General features: G+C 37.8%; 1 protein-coding gene across 6 annotated transcripts in view; it reads right to left on the reverse strand.

The window, feature by feature from the left end:
• Window positions 1–675: 675 nt before the first annotated feature.
• ETV1 (ETS variant transcription factor 1) overlaps window positions 676–27346 on the reverse strand; it is a 66409-nt gene continuing 39738 nt past the window's right edge. For all 6 annotated transcript variants that reach the window (XM_077175498.1, XM_077175505.1, XM_054632339.2 and 3 more), the window contains 6 exons: window positions 27021–27268; window positions 14893–14961; window positions 12467–12535; window positions 9279–9448; window positions 5668–5769; window positions 676–3106 (listed from right to left, as the gene is read on the reverse strand). In XM_077175498.1, coding sequence (XP_077031613.1) covers window positions 2885–3106; window positions 5668–5769; window positions 9279–9448; window positions 12467–12535; window positions 14893–14961; window positions 27021–27268 — 880 coding nt within the window. In that variant the 3' untranslated portion in view covers window positions 676–2884. The remainder of the gene's footprint in view (window positions 3107–5667; window positions 5770–9278; window positions 9449–12466; window positions 12536–14892; window positions 14962–27020; window positions 27269–27346) is intronic.

The following is a 27346-nucleotide window of genomic DNA, read 5'->3' on the forward strand; positions in this document are numbered from 1 at the left end:
CCATCCTCCTCCCTTTTGTCAGTCAAATACAATGCTTTGGTAATCTAACTCCTGATTATAACTCATATATACATCCACGAGAATTGTACATACACCACCTGTATTTTCCCCGATCTTTTTTTTTTCTTTTTTTTTTTCTTTTTTTTTTTTTTGTTACCCTTTGAAGCAAGCCATTCTAGGCAACAGGGACAGACCATCCTCTCCTCTCCCAAAAGAGTAACCTTTCTGCAGGGGCCTCTCCAATCCAAATGGTTAGGAATCCAATACACAACAATCTTGCAGAAATCAGCTGCCAGATTTATTATTCTACCTGATAACCCCCAAACAAAACAAAACAAAAAAAAAACCCAACCCCAAACAAACAAAAAAGTGGAATAAAAATAGACTTTAAATAAACCTCTTAGGTACATTTTAAAAAGGGTTAATCAGTTCAGTGAAAGACCTTTTTGTCTTCTGCTGAGAGATCATGTAATGTTGGTCTGACTGCTTGTTTTGTTCAGTGAGTCACTACCGTATACAGATATATATATATTTTTTCTTCTTAAATATTACACATTCAGTGCAATTTTAAAATCTTTTTTTTCTTTTTTGTCCAACCCCTTTCCCAAATACCCACATCCTGCCACAGCCAAGAGGCGCTCTGTGCTGACATTAAAGAACCAAAACCAATCCAAGAACTTTTCATCAAAGCATGTTTCATTTGAACCTTATTTCAATGGAAACCACATTTTTTTAAACAATATTACTGAACATTTTCCCTTTCCTTTTTGCTAGTTCTGCAATTTTAGACTTCTTTTTCTCAGCTGATCACCAAGTATTTAAGTGCCATTGAGACCTATGAATGACAGAATTAGGTGGCATATTAAGGCATATATCATAAAATATGTTGTCTCATGGATCTGGGTAAATTAAATACCTGCCCAAATGCTTTTTATGCACCTGTGGTTTCTAGTGACCACTACTTCTTTATTTTGATTAAATGTGTATTAAAATATTCATAACTTAAGTAGTGTCTTAACTGACAAAGGATGGAAGATTAACCCACCACCTAGGACTGTCTTTGAAATCCATCCATTATGATGAAAGTTATTCTTGTCTTTTTAAGGTTATGTATTTATTTTTCTCCCACTTCTTGACAATCTAGGAAAACGAGGTACTTCATATAACAACTATTTAAATTTCACTGGGCAAAAAATTAAATCCAATTCTTAGCTTCCTCTCCATCCCTCCAACTTATGAATTATTGTATTTCAAAAAAGGTGCTCATAAATATTTTAAACTTTTGGGGTTTTGCCGCTTTTTGTTTTACATACAGAATAGCACATGTGGTTTGTGTCCAAGGTAACCCCTCTCAAAACATAAAACAATTTGAAAAAATAACAAAACAACCAAAAAAACCCCTCAAAATTTAAATTGTCTTCCGAGCATATCCGATCACATTTACATTTAGTGTCCAAAAGAAGTTGATTGGTAACACCAGTGCCAGCACTACAACGTCATACAGCAACTTCATGGTATTCTTTGACAGTTCATCTCTGTTCCACCGAAAATTACAAAAGGTTCTGCAGAGCTTTCCTTAGCAAGCTGAAGCTTACTAGTCATTTGTGGATGCGCATAAAAGCTGCTTATAGCACAGCTATGGCGTAAGCTATTTTCTAAGCAATAAATGGTTCAAGTCATCTATTTTGTCCTGAAATGCTACCTGTAGTTACAGCATTGCTTATAAATGGTCATAGTAAATTCAGCATCAAAGAGAATATTACAGAAAAAGACAGCAGCAGAAGCATTAGCATTATCTAGTATTTATATATGTTATCAACATAACACAGCAGTAAAAGGTTTAAATGCATATTAATGGGTACCGTGTCTAAAAATTACTAAAGTACCTATTTAGTGTATTGGATATTTTTCTCAAGGAGTGCTTGCTGTGTCTAAACAGCATAATTAGATATGTGACTTAGTACAGTTAATTCCTATTGATTAAATAACTTATTTATGTACCAAAGGAAATGGAAGGATACAAAATGTTTTCTCCCTCCTCATCATGATCCTGTATTTAATGCTGACATGATCACCAGAAAGCCTACTCCATGTAATTACTACCCTCAAATGGATTTTGAAAAATCAGCGCCATAGCATGGGCCATATATGTATAGCAATGTGGCACCAGATACAGCATGCAGCTTGCAGTCTGAAGTCAGGGATTTCACTGCTTGGTCACTGTACTTATGGCCAGTCTGTCATTAAATAGGATTTTTTTTTTTAAGTCATACACAAAAAAAAAAAAAAAAAAAAAAAAAAACAGAAAAAGAAAGAAAAAGAAAGGAAAAAAATAGCAAAACTATCTGGTTGTTCACAGAGGCAAGGTACAAGTTCTGCCACTGGAAACTTCAAAATTAAATGCTGTGGTATATGCTTTGCTTCTCTTTTATTACTACAGAAAGACAATTAGGAATGGCAAGAAACAAATGCCCTAGGCATGCTGTGCTGATATCATCATCAAAAGTGGTTATTTTGCACAATGAGAATTAACTGTACTACGGATACCCAGAGAAAATGTACAATATCTTATGCCGATATGAAACAAAACAGACATGATATAGCTTTTTTTGTACTTAAAACCTGTATGTTCCCTTCCCAAACTTAAGTAAAAAGCAAACCCACCCTTTTCCTCCTTTTACACAGAATAACATTTAGGTTCCAACCCTCCCCTTTCAAATAAAGTGCGCTGTCCATGGCAGACCATAGGAGTAATGCAACAGGAAAAGCCCCTTTTTAGTGTACTATTTAAAAAACAAACTGAAGTCGATTCAGCTTTCCTCTGGGTCTTGGGAAAGAGGAGAAGCTTAAGGGAGGGGGAAACACCCCTTCAGTGTCACTGTTGTTAATAGACATAGCCTTCGTTGTAGGGGTGGGTGTTGCAGCAGCCCCCGTCCTGCATGTAGACCATGCTCTCGTCGAAGTGGGACAGAGGCACAGTGTCCTCCTCATTGATGTGGCGCTCCATGTCAGTCTTCAGCAAGGGGCGCTGGTTGTCGGGAAAAGCCATGGAGAAAAGCGCTTCAGGGTCACAAACAAACTTGTAGACGTATCTTTCTCCAGCCACCTTAGGACAACAGAAGGGGAAAAAAAGGTGCAGTGTAAGGCCCCGGTTTCGCAGCTCCAAGTTCAACAGTCTTGCAAAGAACTCACCTTTGTTACACAATTAATAACGAGACAGCAGAACTGGTGAGGTAACAACCTAGCAAAGACAAGTGGGACCTGCCAAAGTAGACTGTGCAGAATGCTCTAGATTTTGCCACTCATGACATCCTGTTGGAAGATGAACTAAGTATTCTGCTTCTAAACATTTGTTTGAGACCGCTTCCTATACTTAACCACAAATGGAACTGTTCTTATTGGAAAATGTAAACAAATTGTCACTACAGTGGCAAAATAAAATTACACACTCCGTGTGCGAAGTGGAAAAAAGAATCACATTGCACTGCAGAGATCTGGATTTCACTTTACACAGATTGATTCATGCTTACGTATAAAAGCACTTTAGTTATTGTGCCTGCTGATTGTACAGGGACAGTGTAAGCAAATACGTAGGCTAATATGTACTTAGCAATTGCTCATGCAAAGCTGGGACATTTGGATTTGCTTATGGAGGGGCAATTTGTCCAAAGATCCTAAAGTTTTCCCTTAATCAGAAACAGCTTTAAATGTCTAGGCTTCAACTTCCTAAAAGCTAGAGAATGCTAAAAACAACATAAAATTGCTGTCTTATTACAAGCAACAAACAGAAGTCAATATAGTGTATTCTCAAGTAGCTTATTTTAAAAATTGTGCTTAAAAATATGCATTAGATTGCATGCTCACAATTTATTAAAATGATTTTAAAATAAAATCATATTGTCTGCTTCTTGCAACTCCAGCTACCATAGCAATGAAGTGAGTTAGTGAAGAGAGAAAAAGTGTTGCAAACTTAACAACTCTCTTCCTATGGGTGCAAAATAGTGTGAAGCACCTCCTTAAACTTTCAGCTTATTTATTCTACAAATAGAATTTGGTATGGACTGTATCTGCAGCAGAATTTTAAAAATCAAATTAATGTCAGCAAGTTTGATAGACTAGAAGTTGCACTCAGAAATCAGGCTTTTGCATAACCTGCTATCATTGTTGATTTAAAAAAAAGGGAGGGAAAATATGCATACAAACTTTGCCATAAAGAAACCTGCTTTGCATCTACTACGCCCATTAGTTTTTAACATACATGAACTGGCCAGACAGAGTGATCCCAGGAAAAATACAAAACATTGCTATGTCAGAAAAATAAGCATACAAGCTAGCTTTCAAAACATGTGTTAAACCCATTCTTGTAGATAATAAAGTAGTAGTTTAGGATGTAGCAAGCTAGCTGTCCAAAGCACTTGTAAGCTATACACATTGAATGGATGTGTGGGTTAGGGCAGCATTATCAGCCTTCTGGTATTTCTATCCCCACCTTTTCAACTTGCTTCACTCTGCTACTTTTTTTTGCCTCTGCTGCCTTTGAAGTGTGCTGGCAGCACAGTTGCCTATGCTGCTGAGCTGTAACCTGCAACAAGGAACTCCTCTGCCTGAAGCACCAGTCAGCAAAACCAAACACTTCTGGTTCTCTCTGATCAGACCTAGTCTCAAATCCACTTTACAAAGACTCTGTGCACTGTTACATGACACACAAAAATGAATGAGGTGCTGAGCTACTGAAGAACTGTAAGCCAATACTAGCCCAGATTGTTGTCCCAGTTGACAACTGGTAGTGAAAAAGGAGTGCACTACAACAATCCTATAATCTAAGAAAGAGAACTTTTCAGACTTCACAAAACCTACCAGAAACGTTGCCCGGTAACCTGAGCTAAGAGCATTGTTTCCATTCATGGAATTGGCATATGACAAGTTTAAACATGTTCATCATCACTGGTCACAAGACCAATATGAAAAGACATGGAATAAGTTTTACAGTCCAAGGTATTTATTATGATCTTTGATCACACCTGGCAGTTTTGTAGATACAGCAGACTGGCCTCTCCTATTGATTTCTCAGTCAATCTACACAGTACTGCACAGCAAGATTTAAAAATCAGCAGGCCACAGTAAGAGGATGGCTTGAATACTGTCAGCAAGACTAGCCCGTAATAGATAAATTATTGTTATACATTTCTCTTAATTCAGTCTATTATAAATATTAAAATCCATTCAAAACCACTATTACTACAACACTATTGGTAAAAATATTAAAGTACTTGGTATGTTAATAGGCATAATTATTCTCCCCTATCTTGCACTTACTAAAGTACCCAAGCACGGGGCAGATAATTTAGATCTGCAAAACATTAATCATACTGTACTCTACCATTTGCCTTTTCCAGCTGCCAGGAAGCTCTTTTGGATATTTTTGAATGTTACTTCTTTCCTTATAATCATGAAATGCATTGTGTGAACTGAAACCACAGATGTTTTTTACATAGAAAAAAAAATCTTAATGCATATGCTGTACATAGTAGGTTCAAAAGCTTAGTCTTTGCCAAAACAGATGAAAAAAACTACCTTAACCATGCAATTACAAGAACTCCTTGTAAACTGACCTATGGATTAACATGCAAGACTCTGGTGAAATGTAATACAAAATTAGCTACTCACCTTTTGCATGATTCCCTTTTCATAATAATAGCGAAGCGATCGGCTAAGTTTATCATAGTTCATAGCTGGCCTGTTTTTCTGAATCCCCCAGCGACGTGCCACCTGCCACAAAAATGGATTAGCAATGATTTGTTAAATGCATTTAACAAGCAGATCTTATCATCAGATACTTTATTTGGGGATGCAGGAGGGAAAACCCTGCAGGTGCAACAAATAGGAAAAGGTTGCTATGACCTGAATTTCCCATGTACTGCTATAAATTTTAATTGGATCTGCATCATCATTAAACTTGTAACAGACTTATTGGACAATGTGATGGATGGTTAGGGTTTTTCTTTGCTTTTTAATAAAGAAAACCAATGAAAAAATAAAGCCATATAAAGAGAGGATGGACAAAAAACATTTAGTAAGTTCTACCAGAAAACTTTTACAAAACCTTTCTTCAGTTTGATACTATGGATAATTGTACCATGTCTATCTTTTCTTTGCTGTCAGGAAAAAAAGTAAGTTATTTTAAAAACACATGCATACATACTTAGTTCATGAACTAATACAGACTGTACTTGGAATGACAGCTGTGTTGCAATTATTAGGAGATACAAGTCAAAAGACAACTCCCAGCCCTAAACATTACTTCAGTAAAAAAAATTAATTATCTGAGGAGGCAGAATAATCGCTTGGAAGAACTATATGGTGGTATGAAGAATGGAACAGAAATTTCATAGTTTCAGCTCTATAATTTCCCCTTAAAAATAACAATAAAAAGTGAATTGCAAGTAACTCATGAAACGATTCCATAGAGAACAATATGCCTTCTGCTCTGACTTATGTTTTCTACTTGACTTTATGCTTCCTGTTTTATTGCTAAAGATAGTTTTGGACAAAGCGACCCTTTGTTTAAAGAGCTTAACTTCTTATTCCTTGCCTGAAATTTAATCGGCTATTGGTGACATTTCAATTACTGTCTGTAAAAATGACTGTAATATCACCTGAGGGAAAAAAAGGCAGAGCTGATGAACTCTTTAAAGCACATTTTATAAAAATGATTGAGAGGTGCATATGCATACAGCTCTGGAAAAAGGACAGAGTAGCCAAGCAGCTTCTCTGCAGACTGCTCTGCGAAACTTCCCATAGGTGTCTGGAGCTTTTTGATGCAAGCCATGGCAACACGCAGCACTAAGAAAAATCTATGATTTTGGTGTCCACCTGGACTATAATTTCTAAAATTTCTTTTGAAAGCATTATTTCCTTTCAGTGGTGCAGCTTTTCAGGGTTATGTAAATTATCACAGTTCTGCTAACTTCAGCTACATTTCAGCTGTACTGAAACACACCTCCAATCACGTACATTTATTCCAGCTGCAGATTTGGCCCAGATGTCTAACTTTGATTCACCTATTCATTTTTGTAACACATGAGCACATCATTCCTTTTTTATCCCTTCCAAGGTTTTTTTCTGCATTAATCGGAGTCCTAAATGTCCCCAACATAACAGGCTTGCAAAATAAATAATTACACAACAAAGATAAACAACAAGTAATGGTGGAGAATATGTTACATTTGTGGTATTTTGAGACTCCTAAACAAGCAGTCAGGTCCAGTTCCCATCCCTGAACTGCACAGCATTTACCTAGTCCTGCTCTGTGGAAGGGATTCCACTCTTCTACCCCACCTTCCTGCTGAAGGTTGTGGTCCCTGTGACAAGCCTGCATAAATGGACCTATGCCCAATTCTCAGGCTCCACAGTTCACAGTCACTTAATTCCTGAATGAACTATGGCACTCCAGGAGCTGATACATATTCATTTTTGTTGTCACTCTCTAAGAGGGCGTAAACCTCCAATAAGGAATGGATGGAAAGGTCATGTCACTGACATCCTAGCTTGCCACAGCAGAACCAACAAGCTCTTTGATTTCCCTTCAATTTATACTAGGCAACCAACAGAATTGTGTAACTTCCCATAGGCTATTCTTATTTTAATTGACTGTTTCTGTCAGATTCATGACATTCATTAAAAAAACAACTTAAAGTCCTTTGTACTTCTAGGAACACACAGAGTGAGGCAACCTTCAAGCCTCCTCCAGATCTTGGATGCAATGCTGCTCAAAAAGCAACTTCTACATAGCCAGACATGCAGATGATCTGTTTAAGTTAAATTGGAATATCCAATTCTTCAGGGAATTACACAATAAGGAAAACAGGGGTTTGTTACTTTCCTTTCCTTAGCTAATAAATCTATAAAGTTTTTGCACCATCTGCTGGAAACCATTTCTCAATAAAATGCTTCAATCTTTAAAAAAATTTGGCATACCTCAAAGACAAGACAAAACTGAGAGAGTAAAAATATGAGACTAGGGCAGGGGGAAAAAATCATGTGCAACATTCACCAAAACCAAACAAAAAACTTTCCAAAGATTTTGCTCTGTTCTTAGACAGGTTACACAACTAAGGAATCCATGTAGCTGGCTAAGGCTGCAGGCTTGCCAGCAAAGTTTCAGGGTCATATTGACTAGAACTATTCTGAGTTCAAATCCTCAGATACACAATGGCAGGATCTGCCATGGGGACTATCACTAGAGCAGGGGATGCTCAGACAACGAGAGCCAGCACCTGGGTCCTTGCAGCAACCTGCTCCTCAAACTAGACCACGTCAGGAAGGAAAGGGACATCAGTCCTGAGACCATCCCCAGCTGCTCCAACTTCTCCACAGGACTAGCAGACAATGTAAGTAACATGCAAGAAAGCTTTCAGACTCCTAATGCCAGTAGATGGATGGCAAACAGCAGACATAGCTGGTGGAATGCAGAAGCAGCCATAAACCCCAAGCCTTCCCCCTCAGCTCTAACTCAGAGGGGATCCTGTCAGAAAATTTGATGTAGTCCTCTCTATTAGAAAACCATATTCAAGGGGCAAGAAAAGTAAAGCAGAATGATACTGCCTTTTGACAACCCTAATTAAATCCTCCACTTAAATTTTACAACAAAATTCACATACACCTGATCTTCCAACAATTTCCATGACAGTTTAGAATGCAGGCTAGGTTACGTAACACTACCTAGTCCAAAACAGTTTACATAATAAAACATTCAATTTATTCCTGTTTATCACACAAGTGAACTAAGACACGCTTCAACAAATGTTCATGAATATAAGTAATTTTATCTACCTCATGGTACAGAAGAGCCATGCATGTGCATGAGTGTCTGCAAGCCTAGGATCTAAGCCTGTACTAAACAATCTAATGATTCAATCTAATGAATCCAATATTTGGTGTTGAAAGACTAATAAGGGACAAGTTTTCAAAGGATTTTGGGATACAGTTACATCCATAAAGTGATTCTGAAATATGCAGACCCCACAATTATTGTGAACTATTTACTAACTCTAGTACTTGCAACATTTTTATTGTTTTGTGGGACCAGGAGTCAAATCTATGCTTAGCCACACCTCTGTGCTAACTGAAGCACTTCTCTTGCCAGTCCTTTCTGTCACCTTTCTAAAGCACTACTGAAGCAAAATCCTGAAGGAAAACAAGGCCTAATTCCAAAGCAGCACAGTTAAGGTTGCAGGATGGGGCAGTGGATGTGAGGGCATGCTGTCTGTCTAGCTCACCTCCTCTGGCTCAATCAGCTTGAACTCCATGCCTCGGCCAGTCCATGCTATGAAGTGAGAGTTTGATGGGTCATCCAGAAGAGCTACCAAGAACTGCCAGAGCTGAAGCGAGCCTCGCCGCTGGTACGTGGGTCCCTCGCGGTACATGCCTGGCTCCTGTTTGACATCTCCTGCACACAACAGCAGCAATGTTAGAGGAGCAATGCCCTGGAACACCATCACTCACTTTGTCAGACACGTTGGCAAAGCAATCATTAGGGGTAACAAAACAAAGGGAAGAATCAGCCACCCTCAAATGCAACATTCCCCTGTTTGCTGGGGACTTATAATAACATATTAATATATTAAAAAGCATTTAAATTCATTCATGATGTATGGAAGTCTCACTAAGTCATGTAGGTATGATAAATGCAAATCTCTTGCAAACCATTTTGTAATATCTTCTCTTTGAAAGCACATTAACTATTTTTGAAGCAGCTCTGAAATGTGCAGAACTGTGTTTGTGTACTATACTTTGCACAGGCCCCAGTTTTGGTGAAGTAATGTAGGCTTCATAAAGGTGCAAAACCCTATTGAGTGAAACTTCTCTTGCATGCAAATGCTTCTAAGGAAATTTTGACATAGTATTTGACTTGGACTTAAACAGCATGTCCTTTATGTATAGGCATGTAAATCCTTCAGATACACGAGTTCCTCTGTGGCATACTGGACTTGCATATGAGTAAAATTACTTTTAGTCATATCTACATATTAAATTAGTATTCTCTTTGAAAAGCAACAAGTTAATTTTTCTAAAATTTTAAGTCTAGAAAAACATTTTTAAAAATATCAGTAACATTCGACTAGCTGTTCCACAAATTGCCAGTGAGAAAACCATCCTGTTACATCCATGCTGTCTTTGTTGTTTTTAAATCATATTTATACTGAACAACTCATGCAAACAACAACAACTGAAAGGTCTGATGCTGAAGCAGACAGTATTTTTTTCTCCACACAATGACTGCAATCCTACATATACTGGTAAATTCCTCATTTCAACTATCAGAACAGCAAAAGCCTCCAACAGTGTGACCTGTTTAATAAGGAAAGTCAGGAATTTAAATTCAGCCACAACATTAGGATGCTCTGCCAGCCATTACAGAATGGCTCTGCGTAGTGAAAGGCAGAATAATAATATTAAAAATGGAGCACTTCCTTTTGTAATCAGGAAAGAAAATTGACTCAATAGCTGTGGAAAACAAATAAATCAGCACAAGGCTTTTTGGTTTATGTGAGGTTCAAGTTCCAGTCCTGAAAGTCCTTCTTTTTCAAGGGCAGGTTTTTCCCTTGTAATGATAGCTGTGCAATGTGCAAATAGCAAGCACAGTATTACACAGGATCAAATTCTTTCCTTGTGCTGATCTTTGATTTCAAATGAAGCAGCTGAGAATCTACTTCTGAAACACCATGGCTAGTCCTGGGCTTATCCAACTTTTCCTTTACTGGCAAGAATATGATGACACATCTGCTATTTTCCCCTCAAAATATCATGCTGCAAGCATAAACACACCTATTTGCATCAAGAGTTCAATCTTCTAGAGTACAAGGTGTTCTCTCAATGGACAGTAATAGAAACTAGCAGCAGACTGCTTGCTGTGCAGGCACAAAAATACTTCTTAACATTTAATTCTTTTACTGTACTTGTATTTTTTTTAATTTTCATTCTCTTTCCTGTATAATACCCAAATTAACCAAACGGTTTTTTAAGGAAGACATAGACGAATGCTACTGTTAATGAGTCTTAACTTCTTGTAGTACAGGGTCTGATCCCATTCCCATAAATGTACATATAAATCTGACACTGGTGCTTAGATCAGATCCACAATCATTTTTGGGGAACAAAAAAAATACCTGACACAATGTGCTTTAAAAAGAAATGTTAAAAAAATCCAAACAAGCTCACATTACAAAGCCACAGTATAAAGCAGACTTTCAATAAAACACTCTGTGACTGTGTCAATGCAGTGACAATGCAATACTGAATTGAGCAGCCTTCAGTTAGGTCTAATGTTGTTTAAAACTCTTTTATCTATTTCTTAGCAACATAAAAATACATGTGATACTCTGAAGAATGTGCAGTTCTCTGGGTTACTTTCATTTCAGAGTCTCCAGATTTTCAGCAAATACAACAAATGCTGCTAAACACGCAATAGTTTTGTAGTCCATAAGTGAGTCTCAGGACAAAACAAACAAAATAAAGTAGGAGAAAAACACCAATTCTACAGCCCTACTTTTAGCTGTGGTCAAAGATTTGTTCACAAGTTTATCAGGAAATATCTAATCTTTCCTGCTGAAATAAATAAAGCCAGACATACACACACTAACACAAAAGCTATACTAACAACACTATACTAGCATGCATCCACTAATATAATGCCATTCTAGCAAATTTAAGTAATTGGTCTCTAAATTACTTCCCAAAGTTGCAGACTAACAGAGTCACTGGCAAGAAATACAGTGTCCATCTACTTTGCTTCTAATGAAATAAATCTGAAATCAACTGAGTTACACCAGGAAACTGATTTTACATCAGAGTAACTGAGGATAATTTGGACCATTCATTTTAATTGACCTCAGAATTCCTCTTTAAAAAATCTGCTGTAATTGGTAGTTTTGTGAACAGGTCATTGATTTGTTATCAATCCCACTGAAAAATAAACCACTAGTACATTCAACCTAGCGCAAATACATTGGCATAAACACAAAAAATGCACTATATACTCACTTCTCACTATTCATCACTTTGTAGACAGCAAGACAAGAGGCTTAATCCTCAGTAAAACCAAAGCTGCTGCTTTCTCCACTGTTTTGTTAATTATAAGTACAGCTTTCATTACATCTCAAGCAAAAATATGTGATCATCAGTGCAATGGAAATCCTCTAATGACTTCTCAACAGTACAAAACTGAGCTCCTTTGCCACGAGTCTGGATGCAGCATCTTTCACTGGCAAAAGTCAAATGACATCCTCTTGAAGAGGAGACTTTGGTTTCAAGAGACAAAGGTCAGCTTTGGTTGGGTGCACCACAAATGGTGTGTTAAGGAATCCTAAATTGGAACGTTACTGGGCTTTTTTGATCAGCAACAGAGAAAAGTCCCTTATCTCTTTTTCATCTCCCTGCACAGGAAAAAGAGATGTGTCATACATACCGTCAAACTTCTCTGGAACAACACAAGTGTCATCATAAAACTGCCTAGGTCCCTTTTCATACATACAGCCTGTAAGGTGAAAAGAGAGAGGTGTTTATATAAAAGATGCATGGAGAAAAAAAGAGATTGCAGGCTTAATGCCAGAGGGAACACTAAGTTATACAGGAATCAGATTAATATCCCACATCCTTTAGACACCGCCCAATCCCAACATTTTGGCCTAAGTACAAGGGTGTTTAATTAACATATGCATTCCCAAAAGACTGTTAATCTCCACCTGCTAAAAAGAAAAAGCACCCATATTTCTCTATGAATTATTACAAAATGTTTGCTCATTTCCTGTTTGAACTAGCATGGCTTTGACATTTAACCATTAGTTCCTGCAGATCTTCTCCCTGCAAGACTAAGAAGTACCACTCAGCATTTCCTCCTCACACCCACACAGGTCACCCTCACACGCTGCTCTTGATGTTCCTTCCAATTAAGATAATTTTGTAAAATTTTATTTTGTCATTAAAAGACACCGTCTACAACCCAGCAGCCTTCCTAGCACACCATTCTGTACACATTCCTGCTATTTCCTATTATGCTCACGTTTTGCCTAACCAGAACTGTATTGCATATCGATATCAGTTTCACCAGTGCTACTGAGTGAGACAAAACATCTCCTCTCCTGCCGCCTGGGACCCTCCTTTTGACTGCCTAAGCATTGCAGAAGGCTTTTTGCCTTAAGGTTACAGTGCTTGGTTGGGCTGGTTTCCCACTGTGAAGCTGAGGAGGAGGCCCACCTCAAAATCCTTTCTTCCAATATATTGTTTCCCTGTTCCACAGGCCTGATTTACATTCATGTATTAAAAAAACATTTTGTTTAATGTGCCCAGATAACCAAACAATTCAAACTGCTTTGTGACTGCCCTGTTCTGCCCGTTATTTACTGCTCTATCTTTGTGCCATAAAGTTATCTATTAACTTTGTTCCATATCTTTACTGAAAATATTGAATAGCAACACTCCTGATATCAATTCCTACAGAACTATAATCCATTCAGAGATGATTGCCTGCTGACAGCCTCTTTTAGATCTGTCAGTTGGCCAGGTCTTAATGTATTTAATGTGTACTTTATTGATATTGCTTAGTGCTAACTTCTTAATCAGAATGTAACACAGAGGCAAATTGAATGCCATAAAAAGTCAAACTATACGATACAAGCATCTTTATCAATCAAACTTTTATTTTCAGCAAAGAACAGAATCAGATTTGACATGACCTTTATTCTGTAAAATTATGTTGATTGATTTCCAAATACAGAAAACAAATATTTAGCTAACATCACTGCTTTTTTACGTCATTCATGAAAATTCTGCCACCTCCAACTCCTTATAAGACCATAATATGGATAAGATGGGTTTTCCCCTATCTGTGCTATGATTAAAACTAAAACTCTTTTGCCCTTATCCCTGCAGTTTGTTTATATTCTTCCTGATGTCTCTCACCTCCCTTACCAAACTTCAATACTACATATAATTTCATGTAACAAGACTTGAAATTTCCATCTCCTGTTTTACCTTCCTTTTTAAACACTATCTCTTTTTTTCTGTCTTTATTTCAACCCAGAAGCAGATGGGATTTCAGCCAGATGTGTTATCTTTTTGCTTCTATCTTTACACTAGCAAATGAAGTCTTCCTGGAAGACTTTGATTCATACGTCTATCTGGATTCTCATCAATCTCAAAACCAGATTGCTCATGTTTCTGAAATTTGCCCACTGGAAGAAAAATAAACCCTAAACAAACAAGCAGAAAATAATATATTGCTAAGACAGATAAACTAAAACAGAACAGTCGAGGCTACAACCTCTCTTTCACAGTCATCTTAGTTCTGTTGGACTTCTTATTTCTAGTACATATAAAGTTCTGTTACTCAGAATTCTTAATTTTGACAATTATGTAAGCTCTGTCCTACTGAAATCATTGGGAATTCTGGTACATCTCAATTTGGGCATAAAGTGCATCAAAACATTGCAAAAGTAATAGCAAAAGGAAAAACCCAAAACCTTCACTGAATTTAAAGTATAAAATGGATTACTTAACACAGTTAACTGAGCCTGTCATGCTAACAGCCTGGAAAATACCACTTGAGCAGAATGGGTGAAACAGACAAATTTTTAATGTGTCTTCCTTTCAACTGCTAGAGGCCTTGAAAAGCAGAATAAGTTCATAATATAATTGCTTCTATCCTGATCAACCCATGGCACTAAAAGAGCTACAAAAATTCAGTGCATCAGAAACTCAACACTGAAAAGGGAAAGAAGGATGATGCAAGTCTTCCCAGAACCAGAATTAAACTAGTGAGCCCCAGGTACCCCCAGGCTTTTAATTTTTTTTACATTTCTCTCATACAAAAGTAATACATAATAGGAAACTTAACTTCTGTTCTGTTTGGGTGAGCCAGGAAGCCTTCTTGCCTCATGTAAATGGAATGGCAGCTAGGCACTTCTGAAAGGAGAAGATGACAATGCAAGTCAAAAGACTGTCAGGAATTAAAAGTGTGCAGGTTATCAATGGGACAAGCTGCAAGCACAACAGCAACAGAAAAGGATGCAGCTTATAGTGAGAGGGAACCTGTCAACACACAGCATTTCACAGCAGCACACACCACGCACGGCCAAGGAGAAAGTCATGAAGTGAGGCTCACAGATCCCACCTACCACAGGCACCTGAACTCCAAACCTCTTGTAATCAACTTTGCTAAAAGCTGACTGCCATGGCAATTACACTTTGGACCATTCACCAAAAAACCCACACCAGTGACCATGAATATTTTAAACCCTCTGCTTGTATATCTATCTTCGTATCTAATTCAACCCAAAGTTTTTAATCATTTGTGCTGAAAAGACTGCCAGTCACACTTATAAACACTACATTTACACAAGGAATGTCAAAGTGAATTTAGAGTAGGATAATGCTTTTTAGACTCTGGCTAAGGACTTGAAGGGTTAATGAAATTTTCTGCAGTTGCTAAGCATTTTATCTAGAAATTTAGGTCTATCTTTATCACTCTCCACTTCTATGTGTTTAAAACAAAAATGACACCTTAAAAAAAATACTGTGCATATTCTAAATAATACTGATATTTATTTGCTATTCTCCACCTCTACTCAAATCTGCAGGAAGAATGAGAAAAGCCAAATAGAACTAATGAAAAATGTATTCTTTAAACGTCTTTCTTTTTCTTCCCCATGTCTTGCACTGTCCCCAAGTAGTCACATCCTGTGCACAGGGATTTGCAAACAGAAACACACCGTAAATGTTTGCCCTTCTAGACCATGTTTAACCTACTTTTAGGATATCAAAAGTCTTGCTCAACAAAGTCTATTTGATCTTGTGATGAACTCCTACCCTAAGCTATGCAATCTGTTACCAGTAACTTGTAACTCTTTAAGAGATGCAAACAGAGGTCGAAAGAGCAGACATTATTTTTCCAACACCGCCTACAGACTCTTTCAGACTGTGATTCCAAATTTCACTGTTCACTGACTAGTGATGAGTATCAAAGATTTGGCAGGATAAGAAAATGAGGTTTTACACTGACTTCACAAACAAGTGAAACACAGGGCAGTAATAATAATAAGTTTCCTCTAACAGTCCATGGTCCCTCTTGCACATCTGTGCCAAACTCTTCATTACCTCCTCTCTTGATAAAACACTGGGTGCCTGCCTCCTCAGGCCTAGAGAATCTCTAATGTCTCAGGCAGCTATTCTGAGCAGCCACAGGAATCGGTGACTCAATGATCACCCCAGTCAAGTATAGCTCTGCAGGCTAGAAGTCAAGGCTACAAGCAGTGCTTCACCTGCAAGGAATCATTCATGTTAGCAAGTAGATTGAATTCTAAGGAGAATGGAAAAATCTACGTAAAAAAGAGGAAGCTGTAGAACTGAAACAGATGCTATTTTCTATTTTAGGTAAAGCTTCTCTAGTATTGGCAGCAAAGCCCTTTTTGACTCATGAACTCCGCTCCTGCAAAGTGATAGAGCAGAGTATACTGAATAAAGAATTACGCATGCATCCACAAAGTTGTCTTCTTAGCCAAGTTGGGGTTTCATCTCCCATGCTCCTAAGTCAATTATAATTAACATCTGGAGTCTCTTTAAGGCAAGCATTGTTTGTACCAACATTACTTAATCTTCTGGTTAGCTTGTGCTTAAACAGTCCACAGAGGACCAAAAAAATACAGCAACGAAGAGTTTATTTCTCGTAAAGTAACTAGAGTCTTGTTATCCTAAAGTGCTATCAGTTAATTTATGACTATCAGAGTGGGTCAGACTCTAATCAAATTGTAGAAACATTTCCAAAGTGATTATTCAATCAAATGACTAACATGGTTAATTAGGAGCCATAAACATTGCTCTGAAGTTCATCAAAGTAATGACTTGCCCAGAAAAATTACTGCTAATTAAATTGCCTGCTGCTTTCATTTCTACCTTATCTAATAAAAAGTCCAACCAATGAAATTTAGTATTGCAGTTTTAAATTGTACTAAATGCTTGACTAAGACCCAGAAGTATTTTTACATGCTAAGCGGAGCTACTTCAAAAGAAAACATTTTAGTGCAGAAATTACAGAGCAATTATATGTTTCCTTCTTCTTAAACCATTGTTTCAAGACAACAAATAAGACAGAAGCAAGCATGAAATACTTCCAGGGCAAGATCCAAGAGATGACTGATTGATCATCTATTTACAAGTTTTGGTCTTTGAAGAAAAATGTGCCTGGATTTAGACACACAACAAGCTTATTTCAGACTGTTAATGAAGTAATTCACATTGTAAGGTTACATCAGCTCAAGAACAGTAGAGCTCCTTAAAAGAAAATAAAAACAACAAAACAAAAAGCTATCTAAAAATATGGAAATGTAAAACAATTGCTTATCTTTTATTATTATTTTGGAAAACTTAGGGGCCATTCTTAATTGCTCTTCTTATTAACAGAAACATAGCAATCATCTTAAAACAATGAATATGGTTTTATATCCTAGACCATGAAACCATTCTTTTCACAATAGGTGCTGTTTCAAAAAGTACACATAATCTAGACACTGCAAAAATGCCTTCTCATCCAGGACCGTCACAGAGAAAAATAATGGAAATAAGCTCTGCTATGCCTCCTTCAAAATACATCCAAGCAGAAAAAGCCCAAATAGACTTTCTCAGGACAAGAAAAATCTGCTATTGAACTTAGCAGGCACAGATTCTAAGTTTCATTATCAGGTAAGACACGAGTGGTCCCTTGGTAAGGTAGTTCCTATTAATTATCATGTCAGAATTTAAGGGGTTAGGTTGTTGCAGCTCTGTATAACTCAGAGCAGGTAAAGAATCCTTAAATCCTCTCTTCTGATTGGTTTTCAGATATAAGGATGAGATTTTGTTCCCACAATCCCACCCTGCAAAGAAAAAAAACACAATTTCAGCCTGCGTCCCTAGGCAGAGTAGACACAGGGAAGATGGAGCTCCTGCAGGCAAAGGGATGAAATGACAAAACTCTGTTCTGTATTCTACAGGAGGAAGTGACTGACCGTCTTCTTCTGAATGAAGCAGAGCAAATCAGGAACTGGAAACCTGAACCACGATTTATTCTTCAGCTGTTCCTGTTTCTGACTTTACACAGTCTCCCTAACTGAAGGGCAGGTTGTTATGTTACACTCTAACTCCTTTTTTAATTCTTTCTGAATAACTTTTCAGCTCACTTTATCGACATCAGCTGAAGGTCTGGAGGCCCAGGGCACAGCCCATGTGCTGGTGACAAAGCACAGTGCCATACAGAGGAGTGGCATTGCACATGTACGCGTGCAGAGGGGAAGATGTGGAGATGGAGCCTTAGAAGGCACAGGCCACCTGAAACAGGGTGGGATGAGAAAGGAACTGCCTGCCTGGCCTCACCCTCCATGTGGCAGCTCAGGTGAAAACTGCACTGCACTGGCAGGCAGCTGCCTTAGTCAGGGAGGCTGTTAACAAGTCACCCAAATTCACCAAATACTCAACTCACAGTGAAACATGCCTACTTCCCTAAAGGTTTAAAACCAAGGGATAATAAGACTGTAACCTTCTTAATGTTTTCCTGCCCACTTTTCCACTTACAATTTATTACCAAGTAATAGCATATTAACAGCAGATTCCATAAGGAACTGTTTCAAAAGGACCTCGTCCCCAAAACATTGAAGGGACTTCACTGGAAACCTTGCACTTTCACTAATACCATGTCCTTCTAAATTGTCCTTTTGGTCTGAAAAGTAATTATCTGAATTTTGGCCCCTATTTCATTAATTCAGAGTTTGTGTGTCTATACAGATAGCCTTAAATGTGCCACTTTGCCTTCCCAGAGACAAGAAATGCAGCACCTGCAGATTCTCTCCCATTGTACTACTGGGTACAGGACATGCACAAGTCCCCTGGGTAGCTGGGACAAACCTGGAGTCACTCCCATGTGCCAGCCTGACCCTGTGAACACACCAGCCCTTCTTTTGGTGCCTTTCAGAGCTTCCCTTGCACAGTACAAGCACTTCTCTGCTACATGAGCAGGTGGTTGGTGTACTGGGAGAGATTTTTACCAAGTGCAGAGACAAAAGTAGCCTTTTAAAAATAAAATGTTCAAACTAGAACACATCATACTTTTGGCATTAAAACTTAAAACATCACAATATCACTGCAAATAACTTTTCTGTTCATGGATTTCCAAGAGCACTGACAAACTGTTTACAAAGGAGCACTTCATCCACCACTGAAACACATTCAGCCTCCTGGTGGAAAGCAGCTGTTTACAACATCACTGAGAAAGTTCTGACCAGCTCAAGGGTGAAGATAATAGTGAAATCACCAGAAAAAAGGACCTTTTTAGGTAAGAATGGCAGTTCTTCAAACAAGATCGCAACAAATCGCTCAGGTAGCACCAAGAGTCACTAAGAAAAATGCATGATTTGTGTTTTGCAGGGAAAAGTAACAAATTATTCTTTTGGATTTTTAAACCTGCAGAACACATTTATATTCAAACTCATATCTCCCCAAAAGGAGATATTCAGGTAAAAATACTGGAACTAATTACAAGAATTGCTTGAGAAATTGACCCACCACTCAAATGCTGGTGGATCAAGTTTTAGTTCAACCACCTTTAAAAGCTTTATCCCCTCACAAGCTATGTAATGAACAGAGTCCTACAAACTGGTAAAGTCCTGGCAATACAAAAGTTAGCACTATTTTTTTCAGTGGCAGATTCAGCATGAAAAAAAATGTAGGTGAAATGCACTGAAATTACATGGGTGAAAACAAATAAAAATTCTCTAAAAATCAATTTAAAAATCAGGCAATCTTTTCCCAAATCTTTATGTAATTTAGAAACATTCTGAATGAAGGTTTTATGCATTTTCTCAGTCACCAGCCTTTGTGCCAGCAATCTAGGAAAAAAACTAAACTTACAAGAATGTGCACTCATAGATACACATACGCTTCCTTCTAAAAATAGGTGATTAAAATTGTTAAAGTTTAATTTCTCACACCTCATTTCACAAAAACTTGTCAGAGAATTATGTTTGGCCTCACCGGCTCATGTCTAAGTGGAAATATTACACAGATACAGAAAAAACCTTAAGCAAACATCTTCCTTTCCACAACTTTGGTTTTTAGATCTATGACAACATCCAATGCATTTTGTGAGACCAGATGTCAACAGCCTGTCTAGGCGATGTGTAACTTTTTGTACAGCAGAACAGGAAAACAAAGGCTCATACATTCAGCTCTGAATTGAAATTCCACATGGAGCTGATCTTTTGAGCATACTTTAAAATCATGTATTTGCTTTTATTAACCTCAGCAACTGTAAAATGTGTCTTAAACATTTCTCTCCCTTGAATTCAACAAAAGACAGCAGTATTTTCTCTCTTCCTCGCTCCTTTTGTTGGTAATCTTGCTGCAAAAATGTCTGTGTTGCTTTTTCTCCCCCGCCCCATTCCCTGCCTGTAAAATCGAAGTTGGACAAACACTGCACGGCTGAAGTGACATATTTGAATGGAATTCAGACCAACCAGTTCCTGTTTATGTTTCTGATTTGAGAATGTAGCCTTCTCATTCACTATACATTAGAAACACACCAAGGCCATAAATGGTGTCAGGTTGCAGGCAGGCAGGGCCAAGAAGCATTAATCATTACTTTAAGGCAACTGGCAAAAGCAGCAGCTGAGGGAACACTACACCCTTCAGCTCCGCATAAATGGACATTCCAGGGTTTGGTGTGTGTGGGTTGGCTTTTTTTTTTTTTTTCCCTTCAGCATCCATTTTATGAATGAAACTTCAGGCTGCACAGAGTCCATTCATATAAAAGCTATGCTCACAGGGCTCAGTCTCTCGGGATCAATTGGTCTTGAGCAAGGCTGATGTGATTGGTTTAAGGCAGGCTTCAGCCTTCCATTACTGATTTAAAATGCAGCCTGTGTCCATTTGACCTGCCTTAATGCACAAAGAGTAAATCCAGACTGCGCTCTCAATCCTCAAATCAAATCATTAGCCAGTGCCACTTACTGTAACTGTAGATTTAGAGGATATTTATCCATTTCTTTGAAAAACAGGGACTGCAGGACAATTTTTCAGATCGTATTGTCTGCCTCGAAAACAAAAATACATATATGGTCTCCTGCCTATATACTCACATTAACTTGGTAATCAGGCTTTCCTTTGTTCACAAAAGTAACATTGCAAAATGAAATCATTTCTAGCTACAGATTTATTTCAGGCAGAAATAGTGAATAGAGGAAATCAGCTAGATTGACAGCAAAGTTAAATTTCTGCCCTTCACAGCAAACTTCTGAAGTCCAGGTTTCCCAAGTTTCCCTGTCAGATGCTCTTATTTTCTGCCGCCACACAGTCCGACAGCAGATTTGTCTTTTAAAAGCAAGTACAAAGTCCAGTGCAGCTTAACTATTGAACAAAATTCATACTCATTCACTGAAGCAACACAGCAAAGACAAGTTCCCAAAACACAAGGATGAAATATTTTAAACCACAGGGAAAACTGCAAAACCAAAATTGAGGTGGGGAGAGTTCTTAAACTTCCTAACACAAGAGCAAACCCTGTTCCTTCTCTCCTCCTGCATTTATGCCATCTGGACTTTCATTGAGAACAATTGTACTTTTGTGTATAAGAATTTCTTTAAGGCCATAAGTAGATGCAGTTTTGAGATGTGTGTGCTAAGCACCATACCCAGGAAAAGGATGGAGTCAGTTTTGTTTCACAAACCATTTTATAAAAATGTGTTCAAAACAGCCTGATTAAGAAAAAAAGAAAAAAAAAAAAAAAGAAAAAAGGAAACTTGGAGAGAATTTGAGGAAAAGATGCAGCAGCTGGAAGACTTTTGAAGCAAGATACAAAATCTTGAGTCACACTGACAGAGCACACACACAATCCATCTACAGTGATTTAGAGATGGTACATTAATACCAATAAATTGTTTTCCATGAGATGTAGCTATGAGCAAGGGAATGCAACCAATCAAAGAGAAAATTTAGGCTTATGATCAAGAAATATTTCTTAACAGTGAAGTCTATTTGTCTGTGAAATAATCTCCCAAGGGGAAAAAATAGAAGTAATAATGCTTAGCAATCACACAGAAATTTATATTTTCAGAGCATGGTACAAAAATTAGCCAATAGAATCAAAAACAGCAGTGGAAGCACCATGACTTGTGCCACTTTAAATGCCGCACTGGTCAATGCATTTAATGCAGTACTAGAGAATATCCTGGAAAAAGCAAACCAGCACTGCCTCCAATTGACTTTTTCTCTTCACACTAGCATCTCCAAATATCTAAATTTTTCCTTCAGAAATACAATAGAATAACAAACTGCTTAAAAAAGAAATTGGAGGGAGGTGGGGGGAGGAGGAATCAACCTGCAAATAAATATAACCCGAAGAAATATTTTTTCCCCCTTGAAATTTCAATTCAACACTTTCTCTTACACTATTCTGCAAAATCCCAAATTTAAGAATACATTGGCTGACACCTAGGGAAGAATGTGCTCCTAGGGGTCTTTTTCCACCTTAATAACCACTGACTTGCTTTTCAAAAAACACCTCATCACGTATTTGAGAGAATTCTTGCATTTTAATCTGTTTCCAATCATTAGGTAAATACATTTATAACATGGATGGCAGAATGCTACCAACATTCTCTTCCTTAGGAGAGCAAACTTAGGAGGTTAGTAAATGTCATAATTAACAACCTCCTGCACAAACTTTATACAATTCCTTTGCTGCAAATATCGTACAGCCTTTTGCTCCATCACTCTTGTCTTGAAAGCACAGGTCAAAACTCTTTGTGGGAAGGAGAGCCATGCTGCAAACAGCTTAGCAGGAGGAGCCCCTGCTTCATTTGTTACAGGGGATGGAAGTTGTCTATGTACTGAGGCAGAAGTTTTTGAGAAAAGAAAAGATAATACAGCTGAATGGTCAACTTTAAGTCCCAGTAAAGCCATTCCAGCTCCAACAAGGTTTTTCAAAGTAGCCACATTGCTTCTGCCAGATTTTTGGTATTATGTATTTTTATACTGCTTATAGTGAGACCCTTATCTGATGTTCCCATAATTCTTCATCTAGAAACACAAAGAAAGTCCCTAGGAGCTAGGATTTGAACATATGTAGTACATAATGTTATTTTAAAAATCACCCAGTTCTAATTGGGTATCCAAACAAACAGGTTTATGTATCTAATTTGTCTCTCGGCCTCCGTTCATTTCTCTTACCAGAGGGGAAGTTCCCCATCCATTCTCACTTGCAAACACAAAGTATTTGCTTGTGAGGCTTCAGGAATTAAAGGGATGAGCAACTCAGAAAGAAAGACATGGAGGCTAATAATTCTGTCTGGAGAGTTCATTCTTTAAGTGACGTGACTAGTGTCTCGGAAGTGACAGGGAGAGAATCCAAATTTTCCAAAGTCCATTCAAGCGTATTAATTGTAAGGCTACCCTGAAATGAAACTGTGAGAACAGCCCTGCTAATGCCTGTAACACATTCAGGAAGTATGGAATCTATCTAAATTTCAACAGAAAAATTCCTGGCAATCAGTAAGTAGTATATGCAAGCAACAGTTCCTCCTCTATTCATCTCCATTACCACTGTGTGACAGTTTTCAGACAGAAAATTTCAGTTTCCAAAGACATGATTATAAAAATTTCTCAACCAAAATAACTGTTTCAATTTTGCAAAATAACTATTTTCAATTGGGCAAAACCAAATATTGGACAATTGGGCAAAACCAAATACAAGATTTAATAATTTAAGATGTCGCTTTAAAACTTGATTTTTAGTATTAATTGATATACACACAGCTAGAGTCATACCTTACTATATTTGCAAATGCACTACATCATGTAAGAAGGGTTAAACCTGTGAAGGTCCTGCTCAAAAACAAAGCACAGAAGAGACAAGCTATATCAAGTTTGGCCTTTTTGTTTAAGTACCTGGATACATTACTGAACTCTAGCAGTGCTAACTGTACAGGAATACCCACTATTAGGCCTTGTAAACAAAGGTCCTAGGAAGCCTTTTGGAGTATATTCATTAATTATGCAAAATCTCAAAGCTCTGTATGTCCCTGGCTGCACATCTGTGACTAAAGTTGCTAGATTTACCATCAAGTACTAAATACATCTGACTGTCAGACATGGGGAAAAAAAAAATCCATGACAGAAAATGTCTGATTGAACCTATATGATGCACTGTGACTTCTAGAAGCGTGGATGGATAAGGAAGAGACTCTACTCTGTTGACATTTTTCTTTTTCCATTATCTCAAACATCTCCATTATCTCTATTCTGCAGTAGAAATTGCATACCTGCAATTACAATTACAACTAATTGATCTGCCATTTCCCATGTCATAATTAATGTCATGTTTTAATAGAGTTGTAATCATTCTATAATATGCTTTTCATTCATCAGCTTCCCACAAAGTATAAAAGAATAGTGCACAAAAGCGATGAACTTTTACGAGTCCCTTTCAAAAACATCCCAAAAGGAACATCTCAGTGCATTACAATGAACTTTTTAAATGTGTTTCTATATTCTTATCTGAGCTGCAATAAAATACAATGAAAAAAAAGACTTTTTACTCTGGCATTCCTTCTTCCCTGAACATCCATAGGTGAAAAATGAAATCAATGATTCAGTGACAAATACATTATGTTTCCTAAGGGGTTATTTAATGTACTCTTAGCAAGGATGGAAAATGATGGTTTCTGGAGAACAGATGGTAACAAGACAAAATATCAACAGACCACAGTTGTTGACTGCAATTTATGGAGTGTACAGATGTGTCAACTTAAATGCAGTGATTCTGAGGCCAATAAAAGTACTTCCTGATACCAACAGATTAATTTTTCATGACCACTGGTTACACAGCTATTACATTTTTAAAAACTAATCATTCATCTACAAAAGAAGCAACAATTTTGCTCGGAGATAATTATTATAAAGTGGAATGTTGTTCTTGCTGGCACAAAATAAATAGACATGACAGGACTGGATACAAGTTTGTACATCTTCATTTCAGAATAAAATTTCCTGCTTTCTTCCATACAGAATATTCCAAAGAAAGATGAATGTTAGCAGCCAGTCCAGATTTAAAGCAACAGTATGCAATAAGGAGATCCCACTTCTGAGCCAAATAAGAAGCATATTTACAAAAGGGTCTTTTTTTGACCTTTAATTTAGGAAGATGAATAATGGTGCTTGTGAAGGTTTCAAGGGATTGGCAGTGCCTGAAGCTGCAGTCCCCCATTTATTATCCACTGCCACATGAACTACACAGTCTCTCCCATATGCTCTAGGACCAGAGATACATAACTCCACAAAGCCACAGATCTCAGAACCCTCATCAATGAATGGGTTGAGTTCTGGATCTGATCCTTGTAATTCAATTTCACTTTCATCTTGTCTTATGTTTCAGCTTGGAGAAATATTTCACCCCTGGTCCCCTCCCTGTTAAGGGCTAACTCAAATTTTCCTAACTTTGGTTTTTTGCTTGTTAAGAATAAGAAAGGAAAACTTGCCAAATTCCCCCATTCTAACATCGAGATCAACTCTACAACAAGCACTTTACATTAATGAAACCACAAAATACCCCACCAGATAAACAGTGTTAAGTTAGCTACAGAAAGAAAATAAAAAAACTGTTCTGCACTATATCAAATTGCAAGATAGTCTTGCATGAGCTGAAATTTCAAAGGACACTTCAATTCAGCTGTCATATAGCCTTTGGAAAATAAACTGCAAAAGCATCTAGCTACAGACTGAACTAGAAGGAAAGCCCTGGGAGTACAGCTGCATCATGAAGAAGGGGGAGTCAGACTGAAGTCAGACAGAGCCATCCATTCCCCCTGCCCAAGTGATCATGGATGTGTACGAAAGCAATGTACTCTCCTCCAGAAGCACAGCTGGGACATGCTGAAATCCCTCCTTTCAACAGTGGAGCATGCACAAAGCAGGACCAAGGCAGACACTGAAGAGGAGCTGCAGAAATCACTTACACTAAAACTGAACAACAATTTGATTGCATTATCTTGGCTCCATACCAATCAACTGTTTAACCCCACCTAAAGCATTCCTCATGTTTTAATCTCAGCTTCTTTTCATACCACCTTTCCAAACTTTCTTCTTTGTAGCTTCCTTTGCCTTGTTACTTAGTACTCATTACTAAATTTCTTTTTTGACTTCTTAATTTTCTCATTCTTTTTCCAAGTATAATAGAAATATTATGTTGAAATTTTGTCAAACATTTACAGTATTATTCCCTTGTTTTCTATCCTTCCTATTGCTTCTCTTTTCTATTTTGATCAGAAGCTATTGAGAGCATATTCTGCCACCACCTCCTCTGTTTTGTACTGTCTGTAGAGCAATAAGGTTCCATTCCAGTTGCCCTATAAGCACAATCATAATAAACATTATTAATAGCAACAGTGTATTCTCTACATCAGCAACCTGGCATCTCAGATTATGTACCTCCACAAACACAGCAGTATGCACAAACTGAGGAGCTGACACCAATTTGGCCGATTCTTCTCCCTCATCGGTTTTATAGCTGTATAAACCCCACTTCAGTGGAGTTACTCCTGATTTAAAGTAATGCAAGCAAGAGAAGAAAGAGTTCTCTATTTCTGGCACACAAATGGAAGAACTCATAAAATGGAGCACACAAATTCAGAGGTCAAAGATGAGATAGTACAAAACAAGTTCCCTCTTAACAAAGCAAATTTGCACCCATTACTTTCTTCCTCGACTTCTTTAATGTTTCTGGACAGAGATTTCTAGAAAATGAAGCCCTTTAAAGAGCAAGAGCAAGCACGAGTCACACTGTATTATGTAGCAATCTTAATACTTTGTAAGCTCTCTCAGACATAATTTGTGAGATGTAAGTGTCAAAAGAGCAAGTTTCAATTCATACAATGAAAACATCAATAGCACTGGCTTGGAGTCACATATTGTTTTGCTGTGCAGAACTAAAGGAGAATCTCACCTACCTGAATCATATGCAAAATCCCTAGGTTCCTGTTTAATCATCAGAGGAGGGGGGAAATTTTGACTGGCTGCGCTGCCAACCATAGCGTTGTGTTCATAAACTGGATCGTGGTACTCCTGCTTAAAACCTTGAGGTGGGAAAGGGATGTTTGGTTCAGACATCTGGCGCTGATATATTGGACGTCCTTCCCTTGGCATTGCAGGCAAAGGTGGGAAAGAATTGCAAGGTTCAGAGAGCTGGCGGCGAAATCTAGAACACAAATTAGAGAGGTCATGTAAAGGACTCCAGCTACGTTCCATTTCCCAAAGATCTTCAGAAGTCGTTATT

This window comes from Agelaius phoeniceus, chromosome 1, assembly GCF_051311805.1.
Source record: "Agelaius phoeniceus isolate bAgePho1 chromosome 1, bAgePho1.hap1, whole genome shotgun sequence".
In the NCBI taxonomy this organism is placed as follows: Eukaryota; Metazoa; Chordata; class Aves; order Passeriformes; family Icteridae; genus Agelaius; species Agelaius phoeniceus.